A 27,725-nucleotide genomic window follows, 5' to 3' on the forward strand; every position below is an offset into this window, starting at 1 on the left:
AAATCGGACGAGTCCAGGGGACTAGTTTACATGTAACTAGAAGCGTGGAGGGATGAGACCGTGCTCGCATCCAGTCAAGTGCGTGTTTTCCCAATTGAGATCAATGGATCTTGAGAGAGTTGTGCTTAGGTCGTGATGAAACCAAGATGGCGTGTAGTTCAGACAGGATGAACTGTGGATAGGTGCCGAGGAAAGAAAACATTGGAAACGTGTATTTTGCGCACGCGCTCGAAGTGGTTATTATAAAGAAAACGTCAACTTACGCGGGACGTTCTGGAGTCAGTAGAAAAGAAGATCTCCGCGATCATCATCCCTCTAACCGATCGAGAGAGTGTGTATGAGAGTGTATGAGAGTGTGTGTGCTGGGATGGGCTGATCGAGGAGGCCGCAGAGCCACTGCCACCCAGAGACTGACCCTCTGCCGAACAATAGACCCCGTGATCATCATCATACAAGACCCCGAAAGACACAAATAATAAAACACACCGGGCTCAGGCGACACCGAAGAATAAGAAGAACTCAGACCAAGTGCAAAAAAAAATGTAAGACTGTGTTGTTCAGATTCAACCTGCACTGATGGCTACATTTATATCGATTTAGCGCAAGTGTTTATGTTTTACCTGGTATAGACGATCAGATGGTCCATTTAAATGTCACACATCATAACGTTAACGTTACCTGCGACCCAAGACAAGTTAAGTATCTCCACCTGGTGTGCGTTTCCACAACTCAGCCATTCCTTGGGGTTGAGTCCTTATGTTTGGCCCTCGTACTGGATTTATAATCTATTTAACGTTAAGTCTTCATACTTTTGGATATGTTGAGGTTCGTTTAACCTTTAACGTCAATTTAATCGTTTGTTGGATTTGTTGTGATTCTAACTTACTTACACACGGATGGTGAGGCTTTATTGTTTTGATCATTAGCCGGACAGCTAACCAGCTACTTCTATAAAACTGCTTTCTAAGCAAATCCCAAGTACACATAATTTTCACAGACACGTCTAAAAAGTGTCCATTCACCACATTCTTTTGGTCTTTTTACTATTATCAGTGAATTTAAAAGCTTTTTTCGAATCTCACGCGAGTTGAGGCCGGTTAGCAGGCTAAAGCTACAGGAAATTTGGGATTATGACTGTCTTTCAAACCCTGGTGTGCTGTGTACCCTAGAAAGCAGTTTTGACCGTTATATGTGCCCCTTTATTGTGTTTTTGTCTAATTCTAATGTCTTTTGTCTAGGTAGGCAGAGCTAACTATGTTTTGAGAGACAGCCACTGCCACCATTATTTTATTTATAACTAACGTTTGGCGTCTGTCACGCCATTGTCAAAAACATCTATTTGATTTAAATGGCTAAACTTTATGTAATCTGAGTGGGACATAATTTGAGCAAGACCGGTGGAGATCCTGTTCATTTTATTACATATATTCATGTTATTCATTTGTCAGGATTAACCCGTTAAAACGAGAAGTTAATGTCATCGTTTTTAGCTTGGGAAATGAAGTGTGAACCGTTTTTGTCACGTGATCAATTTTTGTTGTCGTTTTCATAACATGGAAGATACCAGTATAAACAAGGTTTTGTAAGTAGTACTAAATGAAAGGCCTGTGTCATACGAGGCATTTTCCTGTTTTATAAGGCACAGTTTTGGTGATATGCAGGCTATTTATGTTTTCCTGGCAAGGCCTAAATGAACAATGTTTCACTCCCTCCCCCATTTTGTCTGGTCTGAGATTAGAGGAAGACAAGGTCAAAATCAGGGGATTTATGAAGTTAGAAATGATATGATGTTTCAGAAAAGAAATGAAATAAGGTGCATTTCTATATGTCCTTCTAAGAAATTAGTTTCTGTTCTCCAGTTCCTTGACCAGTGTTCTTGTGGAAGGACCTTTTCCTTTGTCTGCTAAACTTCCTGATAAGTTCAGTGGATGCATCATCCCCTAACTTTAGTTTAATAGATGCAAACCCTGTTCCGCCATGTTTATGTAGTTTAATTTAATTTAATTTTGACACATTTGCCTCTGCGCTGGTATTATATATGGATCTAGCGATGGTGTCAATATGGCAAACTCTGAACCTTTATTTTTACGTGTCAAAAGCTTTCATGGATAATTATTGTTTAAAAACATGAATTAGCAAAAACTGCTGATCTATTTATAACATTGAATGAAAACAATTCGACCTCAATAATAAAATGATTTCAGTAAAATGTCAAATTCACTTCAGTGCAACAGCAAGAATGATGTATATGATTGTTTTATGCAGAAATTAATTCTGCTTGTGTTGAAGGCCGATGCGATTGTATTTGCTGTTGATTTAGAAGATATAGTGTTTGATTTAAGTGAACTTGTGCATTTCCTTTTAACTTGAATTGAGTTATTTGTTTTCAGAGCGATGGATGGAGGGGAGGAGTTTGTTCCGCCGCCGGAATGTCCAGTGTTTGAACCGTCATGGGAGGAGTTTGCAGATCCACTGGGATATATCGCCAAAATCCGCCCAATAGCAGAAAAGTCTGGAATATGCAAGATTCGCCCACCTCCCGTAATCATCTCATGCTTTTTCTTTTTTCTTCTACTATGTGATAGTTATTTTTCTACATGCTTAAAGGGATATTTCACCCACAAAAAGTAAATTCTGTTGAAGATATGTTGTTCCAAACCTGCAAGACTGACTGTATTCTGAGGAGATATGTTGAAAAGAGAGTTTTTAGCCTGCAGAATAGAAGTCAACAGTCAATTAAACTGTTTGGGTGCCATCATTCTTCAAAATATCATCATTTGTGTGCTGCTGAATTTTCTTTTTTGGGTGAACAATCACTTTATGGTTATGTCATTGTGAAAATATTCACATGCAAACTAACTTTTCTTTCTATTACAGGACTGGCAGCCACCATTTGCCGTGGAGGTGGACAGTTTCCATTTCACTCCACGTATTCAAAGGCTCAACGAGCTTGAGGTCAGAGCTGCATCCTGTTGAACTCATCACCTACCCGTCTTACTCCATGAAGCGTGACCCACATGTTCTTATGTTGACTAAGCAGTGAAACACATCTGTTTTTTTTGTTTTGTTTTTTTTCTCAGGCTGAGACAAGAGTGAAGCTCAATTATCTGGACAGAATTGCCAAGTTCTGGGAGATCCAGGGATCCTCCCTGAAGATCCCCAACATAGAACGACGTATTCTAGATCTGTTCAGCTTGGCCAAGGTCAATACTGCAGTTTTTTATGGAATTGACAGATTTGATTAATGTAATTTGATTGATAATAGGCAAACAAGATGGTCCTAAGTATATCATTGATCTTTAAAACAGCATAAACTGTAAAGACATGATGGTTGGCATTGATGTAAGTCCATAACTTACATGCTGTATGTCCTGTGTGGTAGATTGTGACAGACGAAGGAGGTTTTGAGGCAGTGAGCAAGGAGAGACGCTGGGCACGCGTGGCACAGAAACTCGGTTATCCTCCTGGCAAAAACATTGGCTCTCTCCTGAGGTCCCACTATGAGAGGATCGTCTATCCATTTGAGATGTTCCAGTCTGGAGCCAGTTTACCGGTACAGTGTTTGACCTTTTTTTTGGGGCTGTTTTATGAAAATATGTGCTCATTTTGCATTATGTAAGAGCTACAGTAAAATAATGTTTCTCTGAAAGTGTTTACATGCACACAGATATTCTAATATTCAGAATTTGATAATGTGAGCGTTAGGTATATACATTAACCTGAATAACATGCCTGTATTGATTTGAATTTTGGGTAAATGCCTTATTTGAAACGCCTGCTGTAACTAAACATTCATTTCGGCACATGTTCAAACAAAGGTAATTCTGTTTGCTAAAGGCAGTTAAAGTTATCGATAATTGTATTTTTACCGTCATTAAAAGAAGAGTTAAAATCAAAATTTTGTTATTTGTCTACTGTCCAAAATAATGTAAGAGAATCACAGGAAGAATTGTGCATACAAGTTTATTTGAATATGCTTAATATGTGCACAGGAATATTCTGTGGTGCAGGTAAATGTATTTTACAAAATATAAATATTTAAGGCCCGTTCACAACAAGGAGGATAACTATAGAAATACAGATGAGGATGTAGATCTAAAAATCTTTATAAATTATGAAGAAATTGAAGAGTTTACACCACAACTATAACGATAACGGCACAGAGAAATGGTATCGTTGGAATCACTTGGAGAACAATTATTTTCCAATCAGAATCCTTTCTGCTTTAAAGATCTCGCCTTAAGCATTTAATGCGGAAGACTACAAAACTGCTGCGCACTTAGAATAAACAACTATGTCATCCGCTGGTGTGGACACTAATATAGTTATTGTTATAGTGACATGTGAAGGCCAAGTATGTTGCCCCGAAGTTAACCCAAATTAGTGCACACACATTAGGAGTAGTGAGTAGTGAACACAAACCATGGACACTCACACCCGGAGCAGTGGGCTGCCATTTTTGCTATGGCGCCCGGGGAGTGATTGGGGGTTAGGTGCCTTGCTCAAGGGCACCTCAGTCATTTCCTGGCGGTATTGAGCCGCAACCTTTGGGTTACCAGCCTGACTCTCTAACCATTAGGCCACGACATCCCCCAAAGAGTAAGTGGAGATGCTGAGGATAGTTTATAAAAGGTTATATTTATAGTTATTGTTCTTGGTGTGAACAGGCCTTTAAGCAGAATATGATCAGAAATGGTTCACATAAATGTGGTCATAAAAGACGTACAGCCCTTATTATGAGTGTAAGGTTGACGCGTATGTGTTCGGCATATCCAGCCATGTAAACCCAGGCCGTTTGACAGTGATGAGATTGACCGGGAATACAAACCACACTCCATTCCTCTCCGCCAATCAGTCCCGCCATCCAAGATAACAAGCTATGGGCGACGAGCCAATCGTCTTCAGCCTGAGGTGAGTGATGTTTCTGGTTTGCGCATGTTAACTTTTAAAACTTTGTCGTCATTGAACTGTTGTTTGTATGTTTGTAATTTTATTGTGATAGAAAATGATCTCTTCATTAGCTAATTTAGTCATTTAAGTGACAAAAGTATTTGATGATAAATTGGATTTGAAAAAAGCCAGTGCAGTGATTTTCAAAAACAGCATAATTTAATGTGTAACCTTTACAAATAAATGTAATTGATATCACTTATGTCAAAATCAGTGTTTACATTTACAGTATGCTCTATTAACAAAGAGTTACTAGTGTAATCTTAATTTGCATACTGATGACTTTAATCTTTTCCTTTTAATGGATGTATAACTGTCCAGGGTTTAATGGATCCATCCAAATATGTGCTTTTATGAGATGTGTGAGCGCTTTTGGATCAGCACTGACCATGCTCTCAAGGCGCTTCCCAGCATGCTTTGCTTCCTGTGCTTTAAAAAAAAAAAAAGCATTGTCCATCTTGCCCTCATCCCTCTCTCTCTTCTTTCTATCACTTTCTGCTTTTCATTTGTCATTACGCTTTGTCTCTTTAAAACCATTGGCCATAACCATACATTTTCATTATATATTAATGCAATTCTCATCCCTATAATTTCCATTGATGCAGTATTTTCTGAGCATTTATTTTGCGGGTGTTTGGCTTTTTAATTTGCCTGCCCATTACATTAGCGTGGTCAATGGATTCATAGCATTAGTGATACTAAACTTATCTGTAGTATCAGCTGCAGACATCTTCATAGGTTTAGAGTTGAGCGAAAACCTTTTGTGGTTCCTTCACTAATTTCTGATTCATTAAACAATTGTAATTGTTTCATGAGACTGCCCCCCATTCCTTGAATGTCCGTTCCCCTCTTAATATTTTGTCTAAACCAGTTGTTCTGTTGGTTTACATCCTAGTTCAAACATGAAAAAGAACTAAAACAACCTACCAGGAAAAAGTTGGACACACTTCAAGATCTTAACTTTTGAAGTAAAGCCTTTTGCTTGAATGTTTCTTATGAGTTTTGTAGACAAATAAAAGTTGTGTACATATTAATTTCTTCAAAAATGTTTAAAGAACTTATTTATTATTTTATAACAAGTATTTGGGACCCTGCATAGTGCATGGAAAGTGTCCAACATAGGTACTTTTTAATAAAATATAAAATCATCCCAGGACACACCTCATAAAGTTGGGTGAGAGAATGTCCAAAGTGTGCAGGGCTGTCAAAGAAGTCCAATACATAGTTTTGATATACTTGTGCTATTTCATAGTGAAGACTCTTAGACTTTCTTCTGTTATTTAAAAATGTGTCAAATATAATCATAATAAAGAACGTGTAGGTGTGTCCAAACTTTTCACTGGTATACATGTAATATTTTTCAGGTTATTTTAAATAAATGGTTAAGTTTGTTATCCTTTGAACAATCATGTGCAAATACAACAAAGAAAACTGTTGAGGCTGAACAGTTGTACATTTTCAAATATGCTGACTTGATTTTTCCCTTAATATTTTGTCTGAAATTTAAATCACCTCAGACATTAAAAAACACACATTTTTAATACGTTACTATCCCCAGATTGAGACTGTCCTGTCGCACATGGTTGTTGTTTTTTCCTTCTGTCTCTCTCTGGAATCCATTTTGTTTTGGTTGTTGTCTCCCCATGCAGGGTCCAGAGGATCCAACTCACCACCCTCTTACAACTGGCTCTCAGAACATCTCCTCGGTACTGCCTTGCTCTCTCTCGCTCCCTCTGTTCTTTCCTATCCTCCCTATTACTCACTTTCTTTCTCCTTTGCTAATGTTTCCTCATGCTCTCAAAAACCCCTTGTTCGGCCTCTTGCTGTCGTTCACTCTTGTTTCTTTTCTTTCAGTTCTTGCTTTTGCTTATCTCTTTGTGCATCCATCCCATCTTCCTCAGTGTCTGTCAGTCATCTTTCACATTTCACTTCCCTTGTCTGCCACACTTTTAGCAATGCTGGCTTGCTTACATTTCCTCTGGTGGTGGACTGGTTGCCCCTCTTTGGCCTGCATATTACTTCAAATCTATGATATGCAATAACATGTTATCACTGCTGTTCTCTTAATGGCTGGTTCATCTTGCAGCTAGTTTAAAATGAGTTGTTTTTTGCTTTAAGATGACACAGGTTTCAGGAACAGAACATAAAGAAACACTGTGATTGACGTGACACGTTAATCTGGTCATAACGCTGCTTATATCCATGTGCTTCTGCGTACTTAAGGCATTTAGCAGTTAGGGCTGGGTGATATTATAAATATTTGTGATATATTTGCTGTGATTTTACTGAAATAAACATTAAGCCACATTATCAATATTGCAGATCCTTAGACTGTCATTAGACAAGTTTTTCAAAATATGAGAACTATAAGAAAGTTATTTTAATGGCATCTTGTTTAAATTTAAAATTGGTACATTCAGTTCTTTTTCATTAATAATTTAAATAGTTATTTTCAATTAAGAGTTTTAGAACTCAAGTCCCTGTGCGGCATTTTTTTAGTGGTTAAAATTTAGTTTGTTAGCTGTTTAGGTATAAATATATGTATGTGAATATTGCTGTTTTGTTTAGGGAAAATCAGTGTGGAAAACTTTTTGTCGATTTTTAACGTATTACACTTTTTGAATGTGTTTGGCAACATGGGCTTTTTGGTGTTCCTTTAACTGAAATATTGTAGAGTATTTCACCTAAAATATAGAGATATATTTTGAACCTGAATAAAGACATCGCTTTATTGCCCAGCCCTTTCAGCAGTCGGTCATTTCATAACAGACTTAGCCGTTTAGAAATGCCATTCAGTATTAATTGTTTAAATGAATAATTGTTTTTTTCCTCTTCATAGCAATCAAGTCTGGCACAAAACTAACTTTATGCATGTTTGCTTTTGCTTTATCAGTCTGCAGTGCTGTCTCAACCATTTTTGCTTTATATCGATAAATCTGTGGTTTTCAATCAGTTTGATCAACAAATTATTTTAAGACTTAAGAAAAGTGGAGGAAAAATATTTTGCGAATATTCCTGATGCTTTACCACAATGAGAAATGTAGTGGAACGTTAATAGCCTGATAGCATGAACAATCAAGGATCCCTCATGGAAAAAGCTGTGTTTAGTGGAAGTCATGTTCCATCCTAAACAAGCTTTATACTGTGGCTTTTAGTGATAAAGAAAGGGTTAACTTAAGGAAAACCCTCTGAGATATTTCGTCACCTCTGTCACTGTAGTTCACTTACAGTCTTTCACTTGCACCCATTAGCCGGAGCCTACAGAAGAAGACATAGAGAAGAACCCTGAGCTGAAAAAACTACAGATCTATGGGGCTGGACCTAAAATGATGGGCCTGGGTCTTGTAGCTCGAGACAAGACAAGAAAGAAAGGTTTGTGTCTGCAGTTTTGATGCACACACATTTTAGTGATCATGACATAATTATAGGAATAGCTCAACTGAAATGTAGTTCCTTAATATATGGTTATGTTTTTATAAATGTGCATATGCAGTTAATAAACCCTTTCTTTAGATGAACTGCCGCAGACGGTAATAGTGCGGGACAGTGTTGCATCTGCATCCGTGAAGGATGAACCAGGAGAGACGCCGGTCACAAAATCAGATCCAGACATTCCTCCACCACCCCCAAATCTCATCATCAAGGAGGATGTTGATGATGACAAAAGTCACATTGGCGATTCGAATGAACCCGGCGATGAACCCTGCACTAAGATGACCATGAGACTCCGACGCAACCTCAATAGCTCACAGTTTGTAAGTTTGAGAGTACTTTTGTGCTTCTGAGACATGAATCAGTGACTATATGCACATCATGAAAGCAAATAATCTGTTAGTTATTGGATTGATGGCGGAATCGGACTGAAAAGCCTAGATCCAATTTAAATTTTGAACTGATTGGACGGGGTAGTGTAGTAAAAAATGTACTATGTAAACGCTTGAATCTGACTAATTTCTTATTAGAATTCAAAAATACCTTGTATTGTGTATGTTTACTTATGCTTTACATCTTATGAAAGTAAAAATGTTTATATTTACATCTTACAAACTGGTCAGTGAAGGATATTTACTATATATTCTGACGTATCTAAAAAGAATGCTGACAGCAAGGCAAAAATGAGTCAAACTCATGGTAGCTCCCGTGACATTATTGCACTTGTTTTTATCCAGTTCTGAATGCAGCGACTGTGCTGAAGTTTTGTTTGGAATACATGTACTACACATGTAAACAAATATGTGACAAATTAGTATATGTAATCCTACCTAGTGTGTGCCAAGTATGTCACGCATATGTCTTTTGCACCAACAGCAGTGATAATTTCCAATCTGACCCAGATGTTATTTTAAGATAAACCAACATGTTTGATTTGACTAACTTTAGACTAAAGAATGTGATCTTTTGCATGCACTAACTGAAATCTCTGGCAGATGGACTCGTTTGTGTGTCGGATGTGCGGACGCGGGGACGAGGACGAGAAGTTGCTGCTCTGTGATGGGTGCGATGATAATTATCACACGTTCTGCCTGATACCTCCTCTCACAGACCCACCCAAGGGCAACTGGCGCTGTCCCAAATGTATAGCAGAGGTGAGAGAGACCAGATGGAAGTGAAACTTGCTTTATTCTGGTGTTATACGGGATGTTTCGGTAGAAAAAATACTACAGAAAGTAGGGCTATTTTGGGCAATTGCATATGTTTAAGTTTAAGCTTTTTAAGTGACTGTTGATCTATTTATTTATTTTTGTTGCTGCTTATTGCTCTTGGTATAGTAATCACCGGTAAATGTGTGTTTTCTCTGTGTAGGAGTGTAAAAAGCCAGCAGAGGCGTTTGGTTTCGAGCAGGCCACGCGAGAGTATACGTTACAGAGCTTCGGTGAGATGGCCGACACTTTTAAAGCCGACTACTTCAACATGCCTGTTCATGTGAGTGTTTTTCCCTCACCTTACTCAATCTTGAGACCACACAGACACAGTGCACAAGTCATTTGATTTCATTGACTACGTTTACATGCAGCCAATAACCCGTTCAAAACCGGGATATTAGCAATAACCCGGTCGCGCACGGCCATGTCAAAAACCCGGATATGATCCCTGGGGTACCCCTTTTCTAACCCGAATATTTGGTCATGTAAACGCGTATCGGCATATCCCCATCAAAAGGAACATTGATTTGTGTTCTGCGGATGTTCTATTCGCAAGGAATCTTGGTCTTTTGAGTAGAGACGGCGCATACAAAAACCCGCGTGCAGTATACCGGAAGTAAACAAGAAGTAGAGGTAAACATGGCGAGACGCAGCACAGCCCCACTCTTGGAGAGAGGAGGAAAGCGCAAACAAAGGCGATCACTGTCTGCCCCGAACTATTCATTATCCGCGTGCTGCTGCTGTTGTTGTTGCCTTTGGATACAGGAAGAAGAATCGGAAATGACGCACATTGCGTCTTAACGTTGTCCGTACGTCCAGACGCTAACCGTGCGTCGCCGTTTACATCGGGATATTGCCAATTGATTACAAATTCCATGTATACAGAAGTAACTCTCTCTACTCACGCATGTAAACGGGTTATTCTGAATGTTTCAGAAACCCAAATAGTGACCTTAACCCGACCATAACCCGATATTTGACAGCATGTAAACGTAGTCATTGACCACTAAATTGGTCCTTTACTTATTTGTGTGTGTTTTTTTTAGATGGTACCCACAGAGCTGGTCGAAAAGGAGTTTTGGAGGTTGGTTAGTAGTATTGAAGAGGACGTTACTGTAGAATATGGTGCAGACATTCACTCAAAGGAATTTGGTAGTGGTTTTCCCGTTAACAACGGCAAGAGACTCTTAACAGACGAGGAAGAGGTTTGCAATTTTTTTCCCCCCTTTTCATTTTTCAATGTTTTGGTCAAGAAGAGAAAATTAAGCTCTCCATCCTTTTCCTATTGCAGAAATATGCCCGCAGCGGCTGGAATCTGAACGTTATGCCAGTGTTGGAGCAGTCAGTATTGTGCCACATTAATGCAGATATCTCGGGCATGAAGGTGCCATGGCTGTATGTGGGCATGGTTTTCTCCGCTTTCTGTTGGCACATAGAGGATCACTGGAGTTACTCTATCAACTATTTACACTGGTAATGCATAAAGAGGCTTTTATGTAATATACTATGTAGCATCTTTCGGCTCCTACAATGGAGCTGTACTGGTAAATGTACACGGTTTTATAAACACTTTAACATGATACACTACTGTTCAAATGTTTGAGGTCAATAAGATTTTAAGAAAATTAGATTTTTATTCAGCAGTGACACATTAAATTGATCAAAAGTGACAGCAACATTGTAATATTTCTATTTCAAATAAATGCTGTTCTTTTCTAATCATCTAAGAATCCTGAAAAAATATCCACAAAAATATTAAGCAGCACAACTTTTTTTAACATTGATGATAATAAATATTTCTTGAGCAACAAATCAACATATTGGAATAATTTCTAAAGGATCATGTGACATTGAAGACAGCTGAAAATGCAGCTTATCTATCAAAGGAATATATAGAATTGAATTATGTAGTAAAACTGTTATTTTAAATGGTAATCATTTTTGATAATATGACTAACAAATTGTCAGTTCTTCGTTTATTTGCAAAGACTTTCCTAAAATATCTTGCACTTCAACTTCTTTGTCTTCTCTTTTAATAGTACAATTTGTTGGAAAGGCATGTTTAGTGACCACGTTTGTGTGTATTGTCAATTTCTCTTTTTTTAGGGGTGAGCCCAAAACATGGTATGGTGTGCCATCATCATCTGCAGAGAAGTTAGAGGAGGTGATGAAGAAACTCACACCTGAGCTCTTTGAGTGTCAGCCAGACCTGCTCCACCAGCTTGTCACCATCATGAACCCGAATATACTCATGAGTCACGGAGTGCCGGTTTGTAACACACGCACTCACACATACTCATTATCATTAGTGTATTTAAGGTAATGAGTTTGTATTATTAAGCCACTAATTTGTGTAAAATGTGTCATGAGGCCTGAAAAAACCCAATGAAATTCTATAAAAGCTATTTTTGGTAAGTTGATATGTCTTTTAGGGCTGCTTCATGATGGCCTGTCAGTATGTGTGTGTGTGTGTATATATATATAGATATAGATAGAGATAGAGATAGATAGATAGATAGATAGATATAGATATATATATTGTGTGTGTGTGTGTGTCCTGAAGAGGGAAAAAAGGATATATAAATTTTATATATACAAAATGTCATGTTTTGTGTGAATGGGCATTCAAAACACATTGTTTTCAGTCAGGTGACTGACGTGGAGACAAAACATCCATAGAACTGCAGCACAAAGCTGTCAATTTTCCATCTGTTACAAGCAACAAATATTTAGATCACCTCTCAACAGTAGAAAAACTTTACCACAATTGAACAAAATGCAAGTTTGGTGTGATCCATATTAAGCATCCGCTGCAGTATTTCAATCACTAAAAATTCACATGCAACACGCTATGTGGTTGAGGTCTTTATAATGGTTTTCTATTTAAAAATGCTTAACAAGAAACTGTGCATTACGCTTATATTTCTAGGTTCGTCTGCTTTCCTGTACATAGTACGCATTAATAAGGTGTATATTGAATTTGGTCTTTTAATATCACTGTCTTACTACATTAGTGCTCAGTACAAACCTGGTAAAAATAACTTGTGGGCAATGGAGGAAAGCCTTGTTTTGCCCTCCAGGTGGGTGTTCTTATAAGGGTGTGATATCATATAAAAACTATTAATTGGCTGTAATACATCTTTTGATTGACAGGTGGTTCGGACTAATCAGTGTGCAGGGGAGTTCGTCATCACTTTTCCACGAGCTTATCACAGCGGTTTCAATCAGGGATATAACTTTGCAGAAGCGGTCAACTTCTGCACTGCAGACTGGGTAATGAAATACAGCACGCATAACTACGCCTTGATTTAGATCTTTGAAGAACTACCTTTTAAATATACTTTACCAGTTGTGTGTTACTGAGGCTGTAGCTATTCCTGTCTCTGTGCTAGCTGCCCACAGGGCGCTCGTGTATCGAGCATTACCGGCGGCTGAGGCGCTACTGTGTGTTCTCTCATGAGGAACTCACCTGCAAGATGGCGGCCTGCCCAGAGAAGCTGGATCTGAACCTGGCTGCCGCCACACACAGGGAGATGTTCATCATTGTACAAGAGGAGAGAAAACTACGCAAAAGCCTGCTGGAAAGGGTAAGTGGGATGATTTGTTTGCAGAATGAGGGAAAACATGTGGGTAAGGAGACTTTGCTACAATTATCAAAAAAAAGATCTAGAAATTTGAACAGAGTATAAAAATATACAACAGGAAGTAAAGCACAGCAGAGTGACGGAAGCTCACTAATGCTGCGCTCCGCTTTGGTCGACGCAGCATCAAACGTCCTCGTGCGGCACAAGCCAGTGAAATAAATGGGTTTTATAGCGCAGCGCATTCTGCGTCCTGTCTGAAAGAGCCATTAGTGACTGAGAGTACTTGGTGTGATAATGTAATGTTAGTAGTGAACATAGCCAAAGTTACAGCACAGTAACTGTAACGTTAACTACCCGCAAATGAAAACCTGCAAACGTTAGCCCAGCGCATAACAACAGTCGTTGTCTGAACAGAAATCATGTCAGATGGAGTGTCATACAAGTAGCCTACTGGAAGGTTGAAGATGGCCTTATGCAATATTTACACTGCTCTATTCCAGTAGATAAATGTATATGTCTTGGCAATGTAATAATAATTTTATCTTTTCTAAATATCTGATCATTCTGCTATATATTACGAAACACAATTTTGGCAGTTTATAGCATTATCTCTTTTAATGTGATAAAAACACTAAATAATAATTTTAACAATGTATTGGTATTTTTACAGTAAAATTACATTACATGTACCATTACAGTTTTCCAGTTTTTCACTGTAGCATGTTTACAGTCTTTTACTGTTAAAATCACTTTTTTACGGTGTTTGTAATTTACGGTGGTGTAAGGTGCTGGAAAAAGCTTTAAAATGGACCTTGAAAGTGCTTGAATTTGACCTTGGAAAAGGTGTACGAACCCTGAACTTCTGTTTTGTGTTGTTCATGAGGAAATTGTTGCATATTTGTCTGTCTGTCTCCAGGTAATTCACCTTATAATGTTTTTGTTAAAATGCTCCTGCATTGTTTATAATTAACCTGTCCAAAATGCTAAGTTGGCATCTTGCTAGGTTTTGAATCAGACCAATGGTCATGATGCATAAGTACACCTGACAGCTGCTCTTTGATCAAAACCACCATCACTCACAAACACGCACAAATAAATTAAGTTGCTGGCTTTTGTATTGTGGTGTCATCTCTCAGGGCATTAAGGAAGCTGAAAGGGAGGCCTTCGAGTTACTGCCTGATGATGAAAGGCAGTGTGACAAATGTAAAACCACCTGCTTCCTCTCAGCCCTGGCATGTTCGAACTGCCCAGAGTGTCTTGTCTGCCTCTACCATGCACAGGACCTCTGCTCTTGCCCCAGTGAAAAACTCTACCTCAGGTAAACCAATACTGTGCCTGTCTGTGAGTTCTTACTAATGACATTCTTAGTAGTGTGTGTCTTATGTGTCAGAGTGTCTTATGTGCTCTCGGTCCCTCCTCTTTATAGGTATCGCTATACTCTGGACGAACTCTTGGCCATGTTGCATCGGCTGAAAGTTCGCGCTGAGTCTTTTGACTCGTGGGCCAACCGTGTGAAGGAAGCTCTAGAACAGGAAGAAGGCAACAAAATAGGTAACTGCATTCCCTTTGGCAACTATCTCTCTGCATTTGCAAATAGTTCTTATTAGTCCTACTGGGAATGTCAAAGTCCACCATTATGTAGTCTTAAACCAATGGATCTCAACCAGGAACCTGGAGCAAACGTCCAAGGTGGCCTCAAGAAGACTTAAAATTATTTAAAATATACAAAACCAGTATTGAAACAAGCTAAAGCAACTAAAAATCTTTATATATATATATATATATATATATATATATATATATATATATATATATATATATATATTTATATATATATATTTATATATATATTTATATATATATTTATATATATATTTTAATTCACCTTCTCAACAACTTTGTTTGTTTGTTTTCTTTGATGAACCAGGGCCTTGAAAACCATGGATATATGATTAGAGACTAATTTTAAAAGTGTGATTTCTAGACCTGGAAAAATCATGTTACTTAAAGGGATAGTTCACTTTGAAATTAAATTTTGGTATGTTTTAGCTTACGTCAAGGGCATCCAAGATGTAGGTGTCTTTTTTTCCGCAGTAGTTTCAATTTTGATATTTTTAGGTCAAACCGTTCTTGTCTGTCAGTCATATAATGCAGGTCTATGGTCACCACCTCAAAGAGCATGCACAGAGTCCAAATTAAAACAATTCCCCATCGTCCAAATTAAAGGAACACTCCGACTTTTTGGGACTTTAGCTTATTCACAGTATCCCCCAGAGTTAGGCTACGTTCACACTGCAGGGCTTAATGCTCAATTCCGATTTTTTGAAAAAATTTGATTTTTTTGCAAGGCCGTTCACATTTCCAATTAAATGCGACCTTTTGTGATCTCCTGTGTGAACGTGAAATGACCCAGAAGTGACCCGCATGCGCAGAAGAGTACTCAACGGTCAACGACGTCACTTGTTGTTTGCGGAAGTAGCTAAACTTTAACTGTGATTCTCTCACACACACACACACACACGAGCGCGCGCAGCGACCGTTACACAAGAGCCAGACAGCAGCCGCTGACTTATCTAATATCAGATTCAGCACAAATAAGTTAACATAACGTATATATATGGGGCTTTTTTTTATTTTTTTTATTAACGGGCTCGTCGAGGTCGACCCGTTCGGCAGATTTACCTCAGCTCGACGAATATGCAGTCCGTTTTCAAACCGACGACTACTTCAAAGCAGAATTATGACGTTTTTCGCGTATCAATGACGTGCGGGTCGGATAAATGCGACCTGGCCGTTCAGACTGAAGTCGCATTTCAAAAGATCGGATATGTATCGGATTTGGGACCACATACCCAAGTGGCCTGGGTCGCATTTGAAAAGATCGGATCTGTGTCGTTCAGACTGTCATGAAAAGATCAGATACAGGTCGCATAGGGGCAAAAAAATCGGAATTGGGTCGTTTCAGCCTGCAGTGTGAACGTAGCCTTAGATACGTCCATACATACCTTTTTCATTTCTGTGTGTTCTGTAAGGCTACGTTCACACTGCAGGCTGAAACGACCCAATTCCGATTTTTTTGCCCCTATGCGACGAAACGCAGGATTATGACGAAAAACGTCATAATCCTGCGTTTAAGCAGTCGTCGGTTTGAAAACGGACTGCATATTCGTCGAGCTGAGGTAAATCTGCCGAACGGGTCGACCTCGACGAGCCCGTTAATTAAAAAATAAATAAATAAAAGCCCACGGCCATTATATATACGTTATGTTAACTTATTTGTGCTGAATCTGATATTAGATAGGTCAGCGGCTGCTGTCTGGCTCTTGTGTAACGGTCGCTGCGCGCGCTCGTGTGTGTGTGTGTGTGTGTGTGTGTGTGTGTGTGTGTGTGTGTGTGTGTGTGTGTGTGTGTGTGAGAGAGAGAATCACAGTTAAAGTTTAGCTACTTCCGCAAACAACAAGTGACGTCGTTGACCGTTGAGTACTCTTCTGCGCATGCGGGTCACTTCTGGGTCATTTCACGTTCACACAGGAGATCACAAAAGGTCGCATTTAATTGGAAATGTGAACGGCCTTGCAAAAAAAAACGTAGCCTAAGTGTTATTTGACGCACCCACCGCTAGCCTAGCTTAGCACAAAGACTGGATGTAAATGGATAAGGTAGCATACTAATCCCAATAAGTGACAAAATAATGCAAACATTTTCCTATTTATGTGTTGTGATCTGTATAGTCACAGCGTGTACAAATAACAAGGCTATATGAGACAGAGACCATTTTTCATCGTATAAATACTGGGAACTATATTCTCACTAGGCGTAGGAGCACAGCTACTTGGGCGGAGTGGCTACTTGGGCGGAGTGATTAGCGCAGCACACAAGACGCCCTGTGGTGAGGAGCAGAGAGTTTGTTTGTTTTGTTTACGGAACCATCAACAGGGCGTCTCGTGTGCTGCGCTAAATAGGAAAATGTTTGCATTATTTTGTCACTTATTGAGATTAGTATGCTACCTTATCCATTTACATCCAGTCTTTGTGCTAAGCTAGGCTAGCGGTGGGTGCGTCAAATAACACTTACCGAACGCACAGAAATGAAAAAGGTATGTATGGCCTTATCTAACTCTGGGGGATACTGTGAATAAGCTAAAGTCCCAAAAAGTCGGAGTGTTCCTTTAAACAATTCCCCATCGTAAGTACACATTGATGGCCTAAGACACGAAACGAGCGGTTTGTGTGAGAAAACGAACAGTATTTATATCGTTTTTACCTCTTGAACACAGCCACGTCCAAGTGATCTGAGAGCGCGGGCGCATCCTGGTGTGTGACGTGTGCGCAGACTGGTGCATAGATATATACACTAGATGTCGCCTTGTCTACGGCAGTTCATTGGAACGAATGTCTTTAAGGCGACATCTAGTGTATATATCTATGCACCAGTCTGCGCACACGTCACACAGCAGGATGCGCGTGCGCCCTCAGATCACTCGGACGTGGCTGTGTTCAAGAGGTAAAAACGATATAAATACTGTTTGTTTTCTCACACAAACCGCTCGTTTCGTGTCTTAGGCCATCAATGTGTACTTACGATGGGGAATTGTTTAATTTGGACGATGGGGAATTGTTTTAATTTGGACTCTGTGCATGCTCTTTGAGATAATGACCATAGACCTGCATTATATGACTGACAGACAAGAACGGTTTGACCTAAAAATATCAAAATTGAAACTACTGCGGAAAAAAAGACACCTACATCTTGGATGCCCTTGAGATAAGCTAAAACATACCAATTTTTTTTTTCAAAGTGAACTATCCCTTTAATAAAATCTTAAAACATAGTCATGTTGATAATGAATAAACATGTTTCTAGTTATGTCAAGTTCTAAGTTATTTAATAGGTAGAAATTGTGAGTAAAAAAAATATAGGATAAGGATTAAGTATTAGGGGTTTTTTTTTAATACAGATTTACTCACAGTTTCTGCCTATTAAATAATGAACAACTGGAAAAGTCATGCAAATTCATTGCTTAAAAAGCCTAAAACTCGAATGCATGTTTTTCTTCTCACTTCAGACATTAAAGAACTGGAGGTTCTAAAAGAAGAGGCAGCTGACAAGAAGTTCCCCAATAATGAGCTGCTCCAGCGCCTCAACACTGTCCTCACAGACATAAACAAGTGTGAGAGCAGAAGCACAGAGCTCCTCAGCAACAGCCAGAGCAGTAGAATGAGTCTGGAGGAGCTGAGGACGTTGGTGGACACCATGCAGAACCTGCCCTGTGTTATGAAACCGCAGCAGGAAGTGCAGGTAAGGAGGGGAAATAGGCTAAAGATGTCGTATAACACATTAGCCTAATAGGTGTCAACCGCATGCATTAGCCATCAGTGTAACCACATCTTGTCTTTTCTAGGCGTTATTGCAGAAGATAGAGGAGTTTGATTCCCGTGCTCAAGCTCTAGTTAACAGCGCCAAGGGCGAGTGGAAGCAGGACTCTCCTCTGCCCCCGGCCAGCGAGATCCAGGCCTTGCTGGAGGAGGGAGCGTCGTTGCCCGTTATTGCCCCGGCATGTGAGCTCCTGAGCGGGCTTCAGGAGCAGGGTCGCTGGCTGGGAGAGGTCAGGAGAACATTAGGGCCAGAGGGTAGCGAGGTGACTCTAGCTGTGCTGAGGAACTTGATGGAGGCGGGTTGTAACGTACCACAGAGCATATCGGTGGAGACTGCCATGGCTGAACTGCAAGAGCTACTGACTATAGCCGAGCGCTGGGAGGAGAAGGCACAGATCTGTCTGGAAGACAGGTGAGATGGTTCAAGAGAGGGGTACAATTTGTCACCACACTAATACAGCCTCCATGTTCATCTCTCAATTGTCTCTTGCGAGCAGGCAGAAACACCATCTGTCGACGCTGGAGGCCATCGTGAACGAGGCTCAGCTAATACCAGTGCAGCTGCCCAACATCCTGTCCCTGCAGGCCTGCCTAAGCCGAGCTCGCGCTTGGGTCACGGATCTAGAGGAAATTCAGGTAAGAATTATTTAACCTATTCTGATAAACTGGAATTGATGTTGCAAATAATGGTAAATCAATATGATTTGGCCATTCAGGGTTGTCCCAAGGTTGTGACCCAAGTGTGAATGTCTCTTCTGTCTCTAATCTCTTGCGGAGAAGAACGGCGAGCACTACCCGTGTCTGGATGACCTGGAGGGTTTGGTGGCCATTGGGCGGGACCTGCCAGTGAAGATGGAGGAGCTGAAGCAGCTGGAGCTGCAGGTGGCCAGCGCTCACTCGTGGAGAGAGAAAGCCAGCAAAACCTTCCTGAAGAAGAACAGCCAGCACAGTCTGCTAGAGGTGAACACACTGATGCTTTCTAAACGCCCTGATATATTCATGGCAAAGTTCTTTTCGTTCTTTGCTTTGGGATGAAAAGCAGTTTGAATTACCTGAGAAATGGTATATTTTTAGCGAACACCCCGATGCCGCCTACGTTGCTGGGAATGGCATGTAGATGAATATGTAAATTTGTGCTGCGCACTTTCCTCTCAATCAAAAAATAACTCGTTTTCGTTGTGGATTTAAGAAAGCATCTGAGGATGTGGATGTGTTTGCACCTGCACTGCAATTTGGCGCTCCAGTCGTCACATTTATTTATAGAGCACTTTATACAATAGATTGCTTTAAAGCAACAGCTTTATAGTATTAAATATGAAAAACATTTTCAGTGTTGCTTTCAATTAGAATTACAACTTTCAATTTCTACTATAAAGCAGCTCTCCTGTGTGATACTATTTTTACTCACAGGTGTCTGACCTAAACGGACTGAACAGAATAAATAAATATATATTAATAAACAAATAAAGTGGAGCCCCAGAGCACACCTACCTAATCTTCATGGACCAATGGTAGGGGAGCGAACTTTTCCAGAAAGTTTGCTTTGGCAAACTGAAACAAACTTTGTTTTGGCCTGATTTTGTTCAAAATGACATCAAGCGGATTTGAAGAACGAACTGGTGTGAAGTATACAAGGGCCTTAATTCCTCCTTAAAAGGCGCCGTCTAAACCTTTGTCTCTGTAATCATGTTATTCAAGTTTTCTTACATTAAAAATAGTAATTATTTAGTTTTACACCACAATGTTTTACCCCTCACCTCTGTGCAGGTGTTGTGCCCATGTGTTGAGAAGAGCAAGAAGAGGGAGGAGAACTCATTGGGTACAGAAGCAGATTCTGATGTCAATGTATTAGGTCTCACTGCTCAGGACCTTCGAGACCCAGGAGCTATCGTGAGTTACTGTTACCTTTTGAGTGTGTTCATACATCTGACTACCAGTTTTTTTCTGACTCTTGTGTATGGCCAAAATTCTGTTCTGAAACCTAGTGAGCTGGCTACAGAGGTAGTATTTTAAGGCATACTGTAAGTACACTTCAGATACAAAGGTTGTTCTAAAAGGTTAGTAACTTAACTGTCCTGCCTCCAAAGATGCCTCGTTTTAGCCATAATTTAAGACTAAAGGTCCTTGCACACCGAGTCCAAAATCTTTGAATGCGTTTTTTTGTATTCGTCATACGGTGGCTCTGAATTGTCAAAACACCTCTCAAAGTGCTTGCTACGGATGCGAAAGACGCAGAAAATCGAACCTGATCCGATATTTATGACGGACGAAATTTCCATGGGCAGTGTGTAAACGTGATTGAGACAACGTGAGGTCATATTTATTTTTTAACGTGTAGAAATTTCTAACTTCGTGTGCAAGGAACTTACGTATGTATACCTTTGGCTCTAGGATGCTGAGGCCGCTCACTAGGTTTTGGAACACAGCCTAGATAATTCTATTTTTTTCCCAATCGCATTGTAACTTGAGTTTTTCATATTTATGTGACTTACGTTATCAATATCAGGTAATGGCATTCAAAGAGGGGGAGCGTCTGGAGAAAGAGGCCCTTCTTCGTCTTCAGCAGGTTAATTTAACTAAACCCGGTGTGGAAAAAGGAGCAAACGGTGACCAGAACGGCATCAAGACGGAAAGGAAACAGAGTGACTCTATGGAGACAGATACGCCCCTCGACTCAGACAGTCCTGTACTGCTGAATGGTGGCTCAGCCCCTTCCCTCAACCCTAGCCAATCAGTATGTGTGTGCAATGGTCCGCCCCACCCCTTGCTTCACCGGTGCCATCTGTGCAAAGACTGGTTCCACGGAGGTTGTGTGCCCTTTCCACCACTGCTGGGCTCCTCCGACACACATCTAACAAAGCCCCTCTGCTGGTGGGACTGGAACACACGTTTCCTCTGTCCGCGGTGCCAACGATCCCGGCGGCCACGGCTAGAAACCATTCTAGCTCTGCTGGTGGCACTGCAGAGGTTACCTGTACGCCTGCCAGAGGGAGAGGCGTTACAGTGTCTTACAGAGAGAGCCATTAACTGGCAGGGTCGAGCCAAACAGGCACTAGACGCTCCAGAAGTACAGAGGGCGCTAGAGAGTGTGCAACAAGTGAAGGAGGAAATGGTCAGTATAAAAGAGGAAGAACCAGTGGAGAAAAAGAAATGGAACGGGGATGCTGTAATTGTGCTGTCTGACTCTGAGGAAACGGAAGATGGAGTTATCGATCTGACGGAGGATGTTAACTCGCCAAAAAAGAGTGAAGAGAAGGCTGCCAATGGCACATCGGTAAGGGGGTGCAGTTGTAACATTCATGAATTCAAACAAATGTAAACATACAAACATATTTGTAAAACTTCTTTTTTTTTCGTCGTCTTGTCCAGTCTGGCTGTGAGAATGGAATTGCCAGGAAGTCAAACACTCATGATGTTACAGGTCTGTTTGTTCACTAGCCTCCGTGATGAGTATGAGTAATCAAGCTGCTTAAATTTAAATTTTAACCCATTGGCTCTTCTCTCTTGTCAGGGGTGGAGTCTCTGTCATCACTAGTGTCGTGTCTTAAAGGGCCGGTGATCGAGCTGAGCACATCCACTAGAGAACAGCTGGAGGAGCTTCAGCTAGAAGGGGACCTGCTAGAGGTCACGCTTGACCAGACACACACCATTTACAGGATCCTACAGGCAGCATCACAGCCGCCCCATGATGCTCTGCACACACTCATACAGGTGAGGGAAGAGAGTTTCAGATCACCAGATTTGTGCTGTGAGGACCATTTTTGTTGCCTCATAATTGTTATATTTGTAAGTATACAGGGATTAAAGTTCTCCGTTGCTACGGTGGATTTCCGTTAATTGCAGCGATTTTACGACGGATTTCCGTCAATTGCAGGGTTCCCGCTTGTCCTTATGTCTTGAATTCACTTTTCTTAATTTTAAGGCCGTAAATAGGCTTACATTTCTCAAATAGTGTAATAATTGTCTTTTAGTTTGAATAGGTCTTAAATTAAGGAAAGACGATGTGTATTCACCCTTGTGAGAGGGTGTGATCAAAGCCTGGAGTGGAGCGAAAGCACGTTCCTCTCTCCACTCTAAGCGTTCTGTAATCACTCAAATCTGGGTCCTGGAAATTCCTGCTGATGGAAAAACTGCTCTGTGTTCACTCCATTTTTTAAAAGTTATTCTAATGTTTATTTTTTTATATCATGAACGTCTGAACATAACATTTATAATACTATATGTAACTGTTTGGAAAGTATTCTACTAGGGCTGTCGCGATAACCGCAATATTGTAGTACCGCGCTACTGACAGACCAACTGCAGAGGAATGCAAGTAACCGGAGCAACTGCGATAATCACGTTTTCTTTTTTCATAAGGCTATACCCTTCTTGTTTTGAACTTCGTGCCATGTGTATTAAATAAGCTAATAATAACAAGACTGTTTATCATGGTGATTTGTACAGAGGCTTCGTGGATTTGAACTTAAGCCTAAACAGACAGTGAATGACAGAGATCGACTGAGCGCGTACGATTACCTGCGTTTCGGTTACATTGGTTACTGAAAATGGTCTCGTTTTTGTGCATGCTAAACACATCGTAACACTTATTTATATAGCAACAAATAAATAAAAATAATTAATTAATTAAATGAATAACTCAAAATTACCGCAAGGGAAATTCCTTCACCGCGACAGCCCTATATTCTACACATTTAATAAATAGAATTACACAAAAATGTCCAAATGTAGTGAACGCGCCTATAGAGAGAAATTAACATTTTATACGGATTACATAAGAGAGTAGTCTGTTTCTTTTTCGTTTTTAATTGTTTTGTTTAAAAGTAGACATTTCAAGCTTTCTATAGATATATTTCTCATGCCTGTGAAGTAGCCTATACGCTGAGTTTCGGTTCATTTATGAAATGCGTTCCAGTTCACGAGCAATGCAAGTGATCGCACCGGCGCCTCCATGTCCTGATTATTGTCTGCTATATTTGCTTCTCGTTTATTACATCTAGGCAATTGGTTGATGAAACATCGATTAAAATTAAGATACAATTTATACAAAACGAAATTCACTTTAAAGAAAGGCTTTATACAAAACAAAACAAAACTTAATGAAGTGGTCAAAATCATGTCTGACCCACTCCATATGTCTCCCGATATATTGCACATCTAATGATCCTATCTTACTCATGCTGTTCACTTTTCATATCAACATAGATGAAATTAAAAATTAACATATTATTTAAACATTCATATGAAACATATGCGTTTTCTTTAAGGGCTACATGTAAAGGCCTACAGTACCGAGAAATGTAATGTCGGAGCAGAATTTGAGGGAGTGCGTTTTACTGGTGAGCATATGGGGAAGGGGTGCAATTTTCAAATAACAATCGCATAGTTCCCAGCGATCATCGAATATTTTTTTTGCTTGAAATGCCCATCCCTACCATAAATGCACTTTTTGTTCTGATCCTGATGCTATTAGTGTTAACAGATTGAGTTGGAACATGCGTTATTTCTTATTATAATGTTCAGGTTAAAAACACTGAATATAATGTCCAGGGTATAATGGCTAGGTTAAAAAAACTGATTATATTGATTTGAGTTTGTGATATTAGCTCACTTTGCGGCAAAAGCTCTGTTGGCCTTTTATTATTTGAGAAATAAAAACTTGTAGTCATACATATAATTAACCATCTGCGTAACTTTAACACATCACAAAGAGTCAAGTCTTGTAAAAGCATTAGATTTAAAACATTGACATTTCATAAAGTGTGGAAATAATAGAAATGCAGTTCAAAATGGCCTTTCTTTAAATGCAAATGTTCTTTTGAGTATTTCATTTGTGAAGGTATAGCATGTACTCACTATACTCCTAATTACAAGAAGAAAACTGCTCTTACACTGTGTGTGTGTGTGTGTGTGTGGGCGGGCTGTGGAATGGGGTTTGGCCGAGGAAACATTTTCAGTCAAAATATATATTTTTTTGCCTATGTATAAGTACCTGAGTATATGTAATGTCGCTAATCGAAATCAAATTTCCAGATGAACACTGCTTAAGTGATAGTTATTTATATCAGGCAGCGGCTTTTCTTTTTTTCTCCTTTTATTTGACCTTTTCCCCTTCCTTTCTTATTCCTTTTTTTGTCTTACCATTTCCATTTCATTTTCATTTCCTTGCATTATTTTCTTTTAATTTATTTGTCCTTTAATTTCTTTTTCCTTTTATTATTATTCATGTCAATTGTTTTTATTTGTTTTCTTTTTCCTGTTCTTATTCTTTTCCTATTCATTTTTCCTTTCCCGTTTTCTTAGCTTTACATTTTATTTCCTCTTTCTTTTCCGGTTTATTTTTCCTTTTCTGTTTCATTTCCCTACATTTTCATTATTTTCTTTTTCCTGTTCTTTTCATTTCCATTTCTTTACATTCCATTTCCTGTTCTTATTTTTACCTTCTCTTTATTTTTCCTTTTCTTGTCCTATTCCTTTCATTTAATTCTCTTTAGCTTACAATTTTTTTTCCATTGTTTTCTTTTGTTCCTTGTCATTTAATGTCATTGTCATTCCTTATTTAATTTATTTTTCATGTTTTATTATTTTCCTTTTATTTTCCTCTTTTCTGGCCTGTTTCATGAACCGATACATGAGACTAATCTTAAAAAAAAAGTTATGCCCAGTCTTAGACTAAAAAGTTAGTCATCTAATTTGTTCATTACATAAAAAGGTAGATTGGAATCCAAAAAGAAAGAATGATTACACCTTGGATAACTGGTAGCTGTTCAAACTAGTTCTTAAGACACCGTTTTAACACAGTGGCTGTGTTTATGCAACTGGCCCCTCAACTGTTAGTGAAATCAGACCTGGTCCTAACCTTGTTACCTACTTGAACCGTTAGCATTACAGCTTCTCACATAGGCTGTGTGTCCACCAAAGTGTTTTTAGCCAACTGAAAACGCCTAGCTGTGTAAATTGTTCCGTTATGTTCCGTTATTACGCTTGTTGTCATCTGTTGACATAATACAAGCAGAATGATGCTTTGGTCGGTGTTGTATTTACCCCGCCCCCCCCCTCCTCTGTGATTGGACGGCTGGGTAAAAAGTGACAGTGATGAGCGCTTCGTTTTACCCAAAGTTGAACATTCTTCAACTCTCGGTAGCTGGTAAAAACTGGCTAGTTATCAGTGTGAAATAGACGCTCAGCACCTCGTCACGCTGCTGGCGTTTCAAAAATGTGGCACTCCCATTGAAAACATTTGGAAAAATATGCTAGCCTCGGGAAAAACACGTTAAAAGGTTCACTTGAAATAAAGGTCATGTGACATTTTGTGAAGGCTGTGTGTTTGAAAGTGCCTCTGTCAATGTTGTAAACAAATATATTTAATTTCAGTGACCATGCCATACTTTTGCAGGGTACACACTGCTCGATTTTAGCCCCGATTTTCACTCCCCGACAGGTTTGTGGAAATCGCAGACAAATTCCCGAAATCTAAAGTAAATTGGTCATGCTTGTTCATCTTATGTATGATCAAAGATACGCTCTTGAGAGATGGGCTGATGACCTACAGCCACTGAGAGCACAAGATGTAGGTTTGTTTGTGAAACGTAGTTTCCATGTGTAATGTGTGACCCCCCCCCTGTCGCCGATCCGTCTTGTAACAATCCAACGACTTTCAAAACCGTGCAGCGTGTACCCGGCGTTAAGCAGCATTATAGCTGTCAGAGTTGGATTCAATATTGTAGATCTTTGTAAATCTTTTGAAATCATGGTCAAGCTGCTCAAGAAATGTTTCTTTTGCTGCCATTTTGGGTCCCTCATAATCAGACTTTACTTTTTTGTGTGTGAATCAGATTGAGCTGCAGGAGCAGAGAAGCTCAGGTCGTGGCAACAAGTCAAAGGACACCAAGAGGAAGAGAAAGAGCCAGAAAACTGAAGGCGGGCCTAAATCCACAGAGGCTTCTGAATGCAAGAAGACAAGACCCGTCAGTCACACACCGCCCACAAATCCACACAGAGGTACCCACTCAAAATCAAACTGCAAGCACACGTTTTTATTCGTGAGGACTATCAGAAACAAACAGACTTGCTGTTGTCTTGCAGATCTGGTGATGTTTTCCTGAAGCTGTGGAGGGGCAGATGGCGACTGAGAGGAGAACCACAGAGACAGAAAAACACAGGGCTCAGGCTCATTTCCTCACATAATAAGCTCACATTAATTATTCTTTTCAACCCATCAAATGGACGCACCCCACCATACTAACCGCTGCACTTTTTCCTGTTTTTCTTCCCGTTGGCCTCTGTTCACACACCTCATCCTGAACCGTTCACTGACGCGGGCTGCAGGTCTCTGTTCTCTTAGAGGAAGGAGAAAATGGGTTTTGCCCTGCAGTCAAGCTGTCTTTACAATATTGATGTACCAAACTGTTCTTAATGCAAATGCCGTGTGCTGCATAATACGACTTGTCCAGGTATTCACACACACACACACACACACACTCACTCACACACACACACACACTCACACTTGACGGCCAGGCAGAGGAGGGGCGTTTATCAGAGGACTGGTATCGCTGCCATGATGACACCGGTATTCTTTTTGTACCGAGTCTCACATTTTGTCAGGGGGACTCGACATTGTGAATAAAACTAGTACAATATTTTGAAAGTGTGATGGAAAAAACAAAGGCATTTACGTTCTGGTGCTACTTTTCCTAAGATAGGTTACTGCATAGTCCTTTCTTTCTTTTCCTCTTCCTCTAAGTTTTACTGTCTTCATTGTCATTTCCTTTCAGTGATACTGTTGTCTCTTTTAAGCTACCTGCTCTCTTCCCCTCTTCCTCTCCACGGAACTGTACAAAATCTCACTTTAACTCCCTTTTTTTCCATCTTCTATTGTTGCTGGGGTTCTAATAATTCTTATTATATTATTATTATTATTGGTATTGCAGACACGCATTGTCGTGAGTTTGTGTATAAACATTTTCATTTAAATGTTGCCTTTGTTTCTTTTCACTCTTGTTAGAAAATAAAAGTTTAGAATTGTTTTAGGAATCTGTTTAATTACTTTTATGGTGGTTGCCACTGGGTCGTTCACATGACACCGTTTTACACTAAAAACAGAAAATGTTCATTTACATAATGTTGTTGGAAACACAAACTTTTGAAAACGATGCCATTATTGTCTCTG

The 27,725-nt window shown here is 39.7% G+C and overlaps 1 protein-coding gene across 1 annotated transcript; it reads left to right on the forward strand.

Annotated features, from left to right (window-relative positions):
• Positions 1–64: 64 nt before the first annotated feature.
• On the forward strand, positions 65–27,581 carry kdm5c (lysine demethylase 5C). Its single transcript, XM_082189399.1, is given in 29 exon segments — positions 65–542; positions 2,391–2,541; positions 2,878–2,955; positions 3,081–3,203; positions 3,383–3,553; positions 4,777–4,911; positions 6,600–6,656; positions 8,202–8,322; positions 8,464–8,705; positions 9,378–9,536; positions 9,754–9,873; positions 10,640–10,798; positions 10,885–11,066; positions 11,700–11,862; positions 12,747–12,866; positions 12,986–13,180; positions 14,314–14,495; positions 14,604–14,728; positions 18,244–18,476; positions 18,580–18,965; positions 19,051–19,189; positions 19,334–19,513; positions 20,321–20,443; positions 21,060–21,827; positions 21,923–21,974; positions 22,065–22,264; positions 26,389–26,535; positions 26,537–26,554; positions 26,639–27,581. Coding segments are annotated over 28 exon segments (4,734 nt in total). The 5' UTR covers positions 65–542; positions 2,391–2,394; the 3' UTR covers positions 26,648–27,581.
• Positions 27,582–27,725: the final 144 nt, after the last annotated feature.

This window comes from Leuciscus leuciscus (genome assembly GCF_965113295.1).
Source record: "Leuciscus leuciscus genome assembly, chromosome: 13".
Lineage (NCBI taxonomy): Eukaryota > Metazoa > Chordata > Actinopteri > Cypriniformes > Leuciscidae > Leuciscus > Leuciscus leuciscus.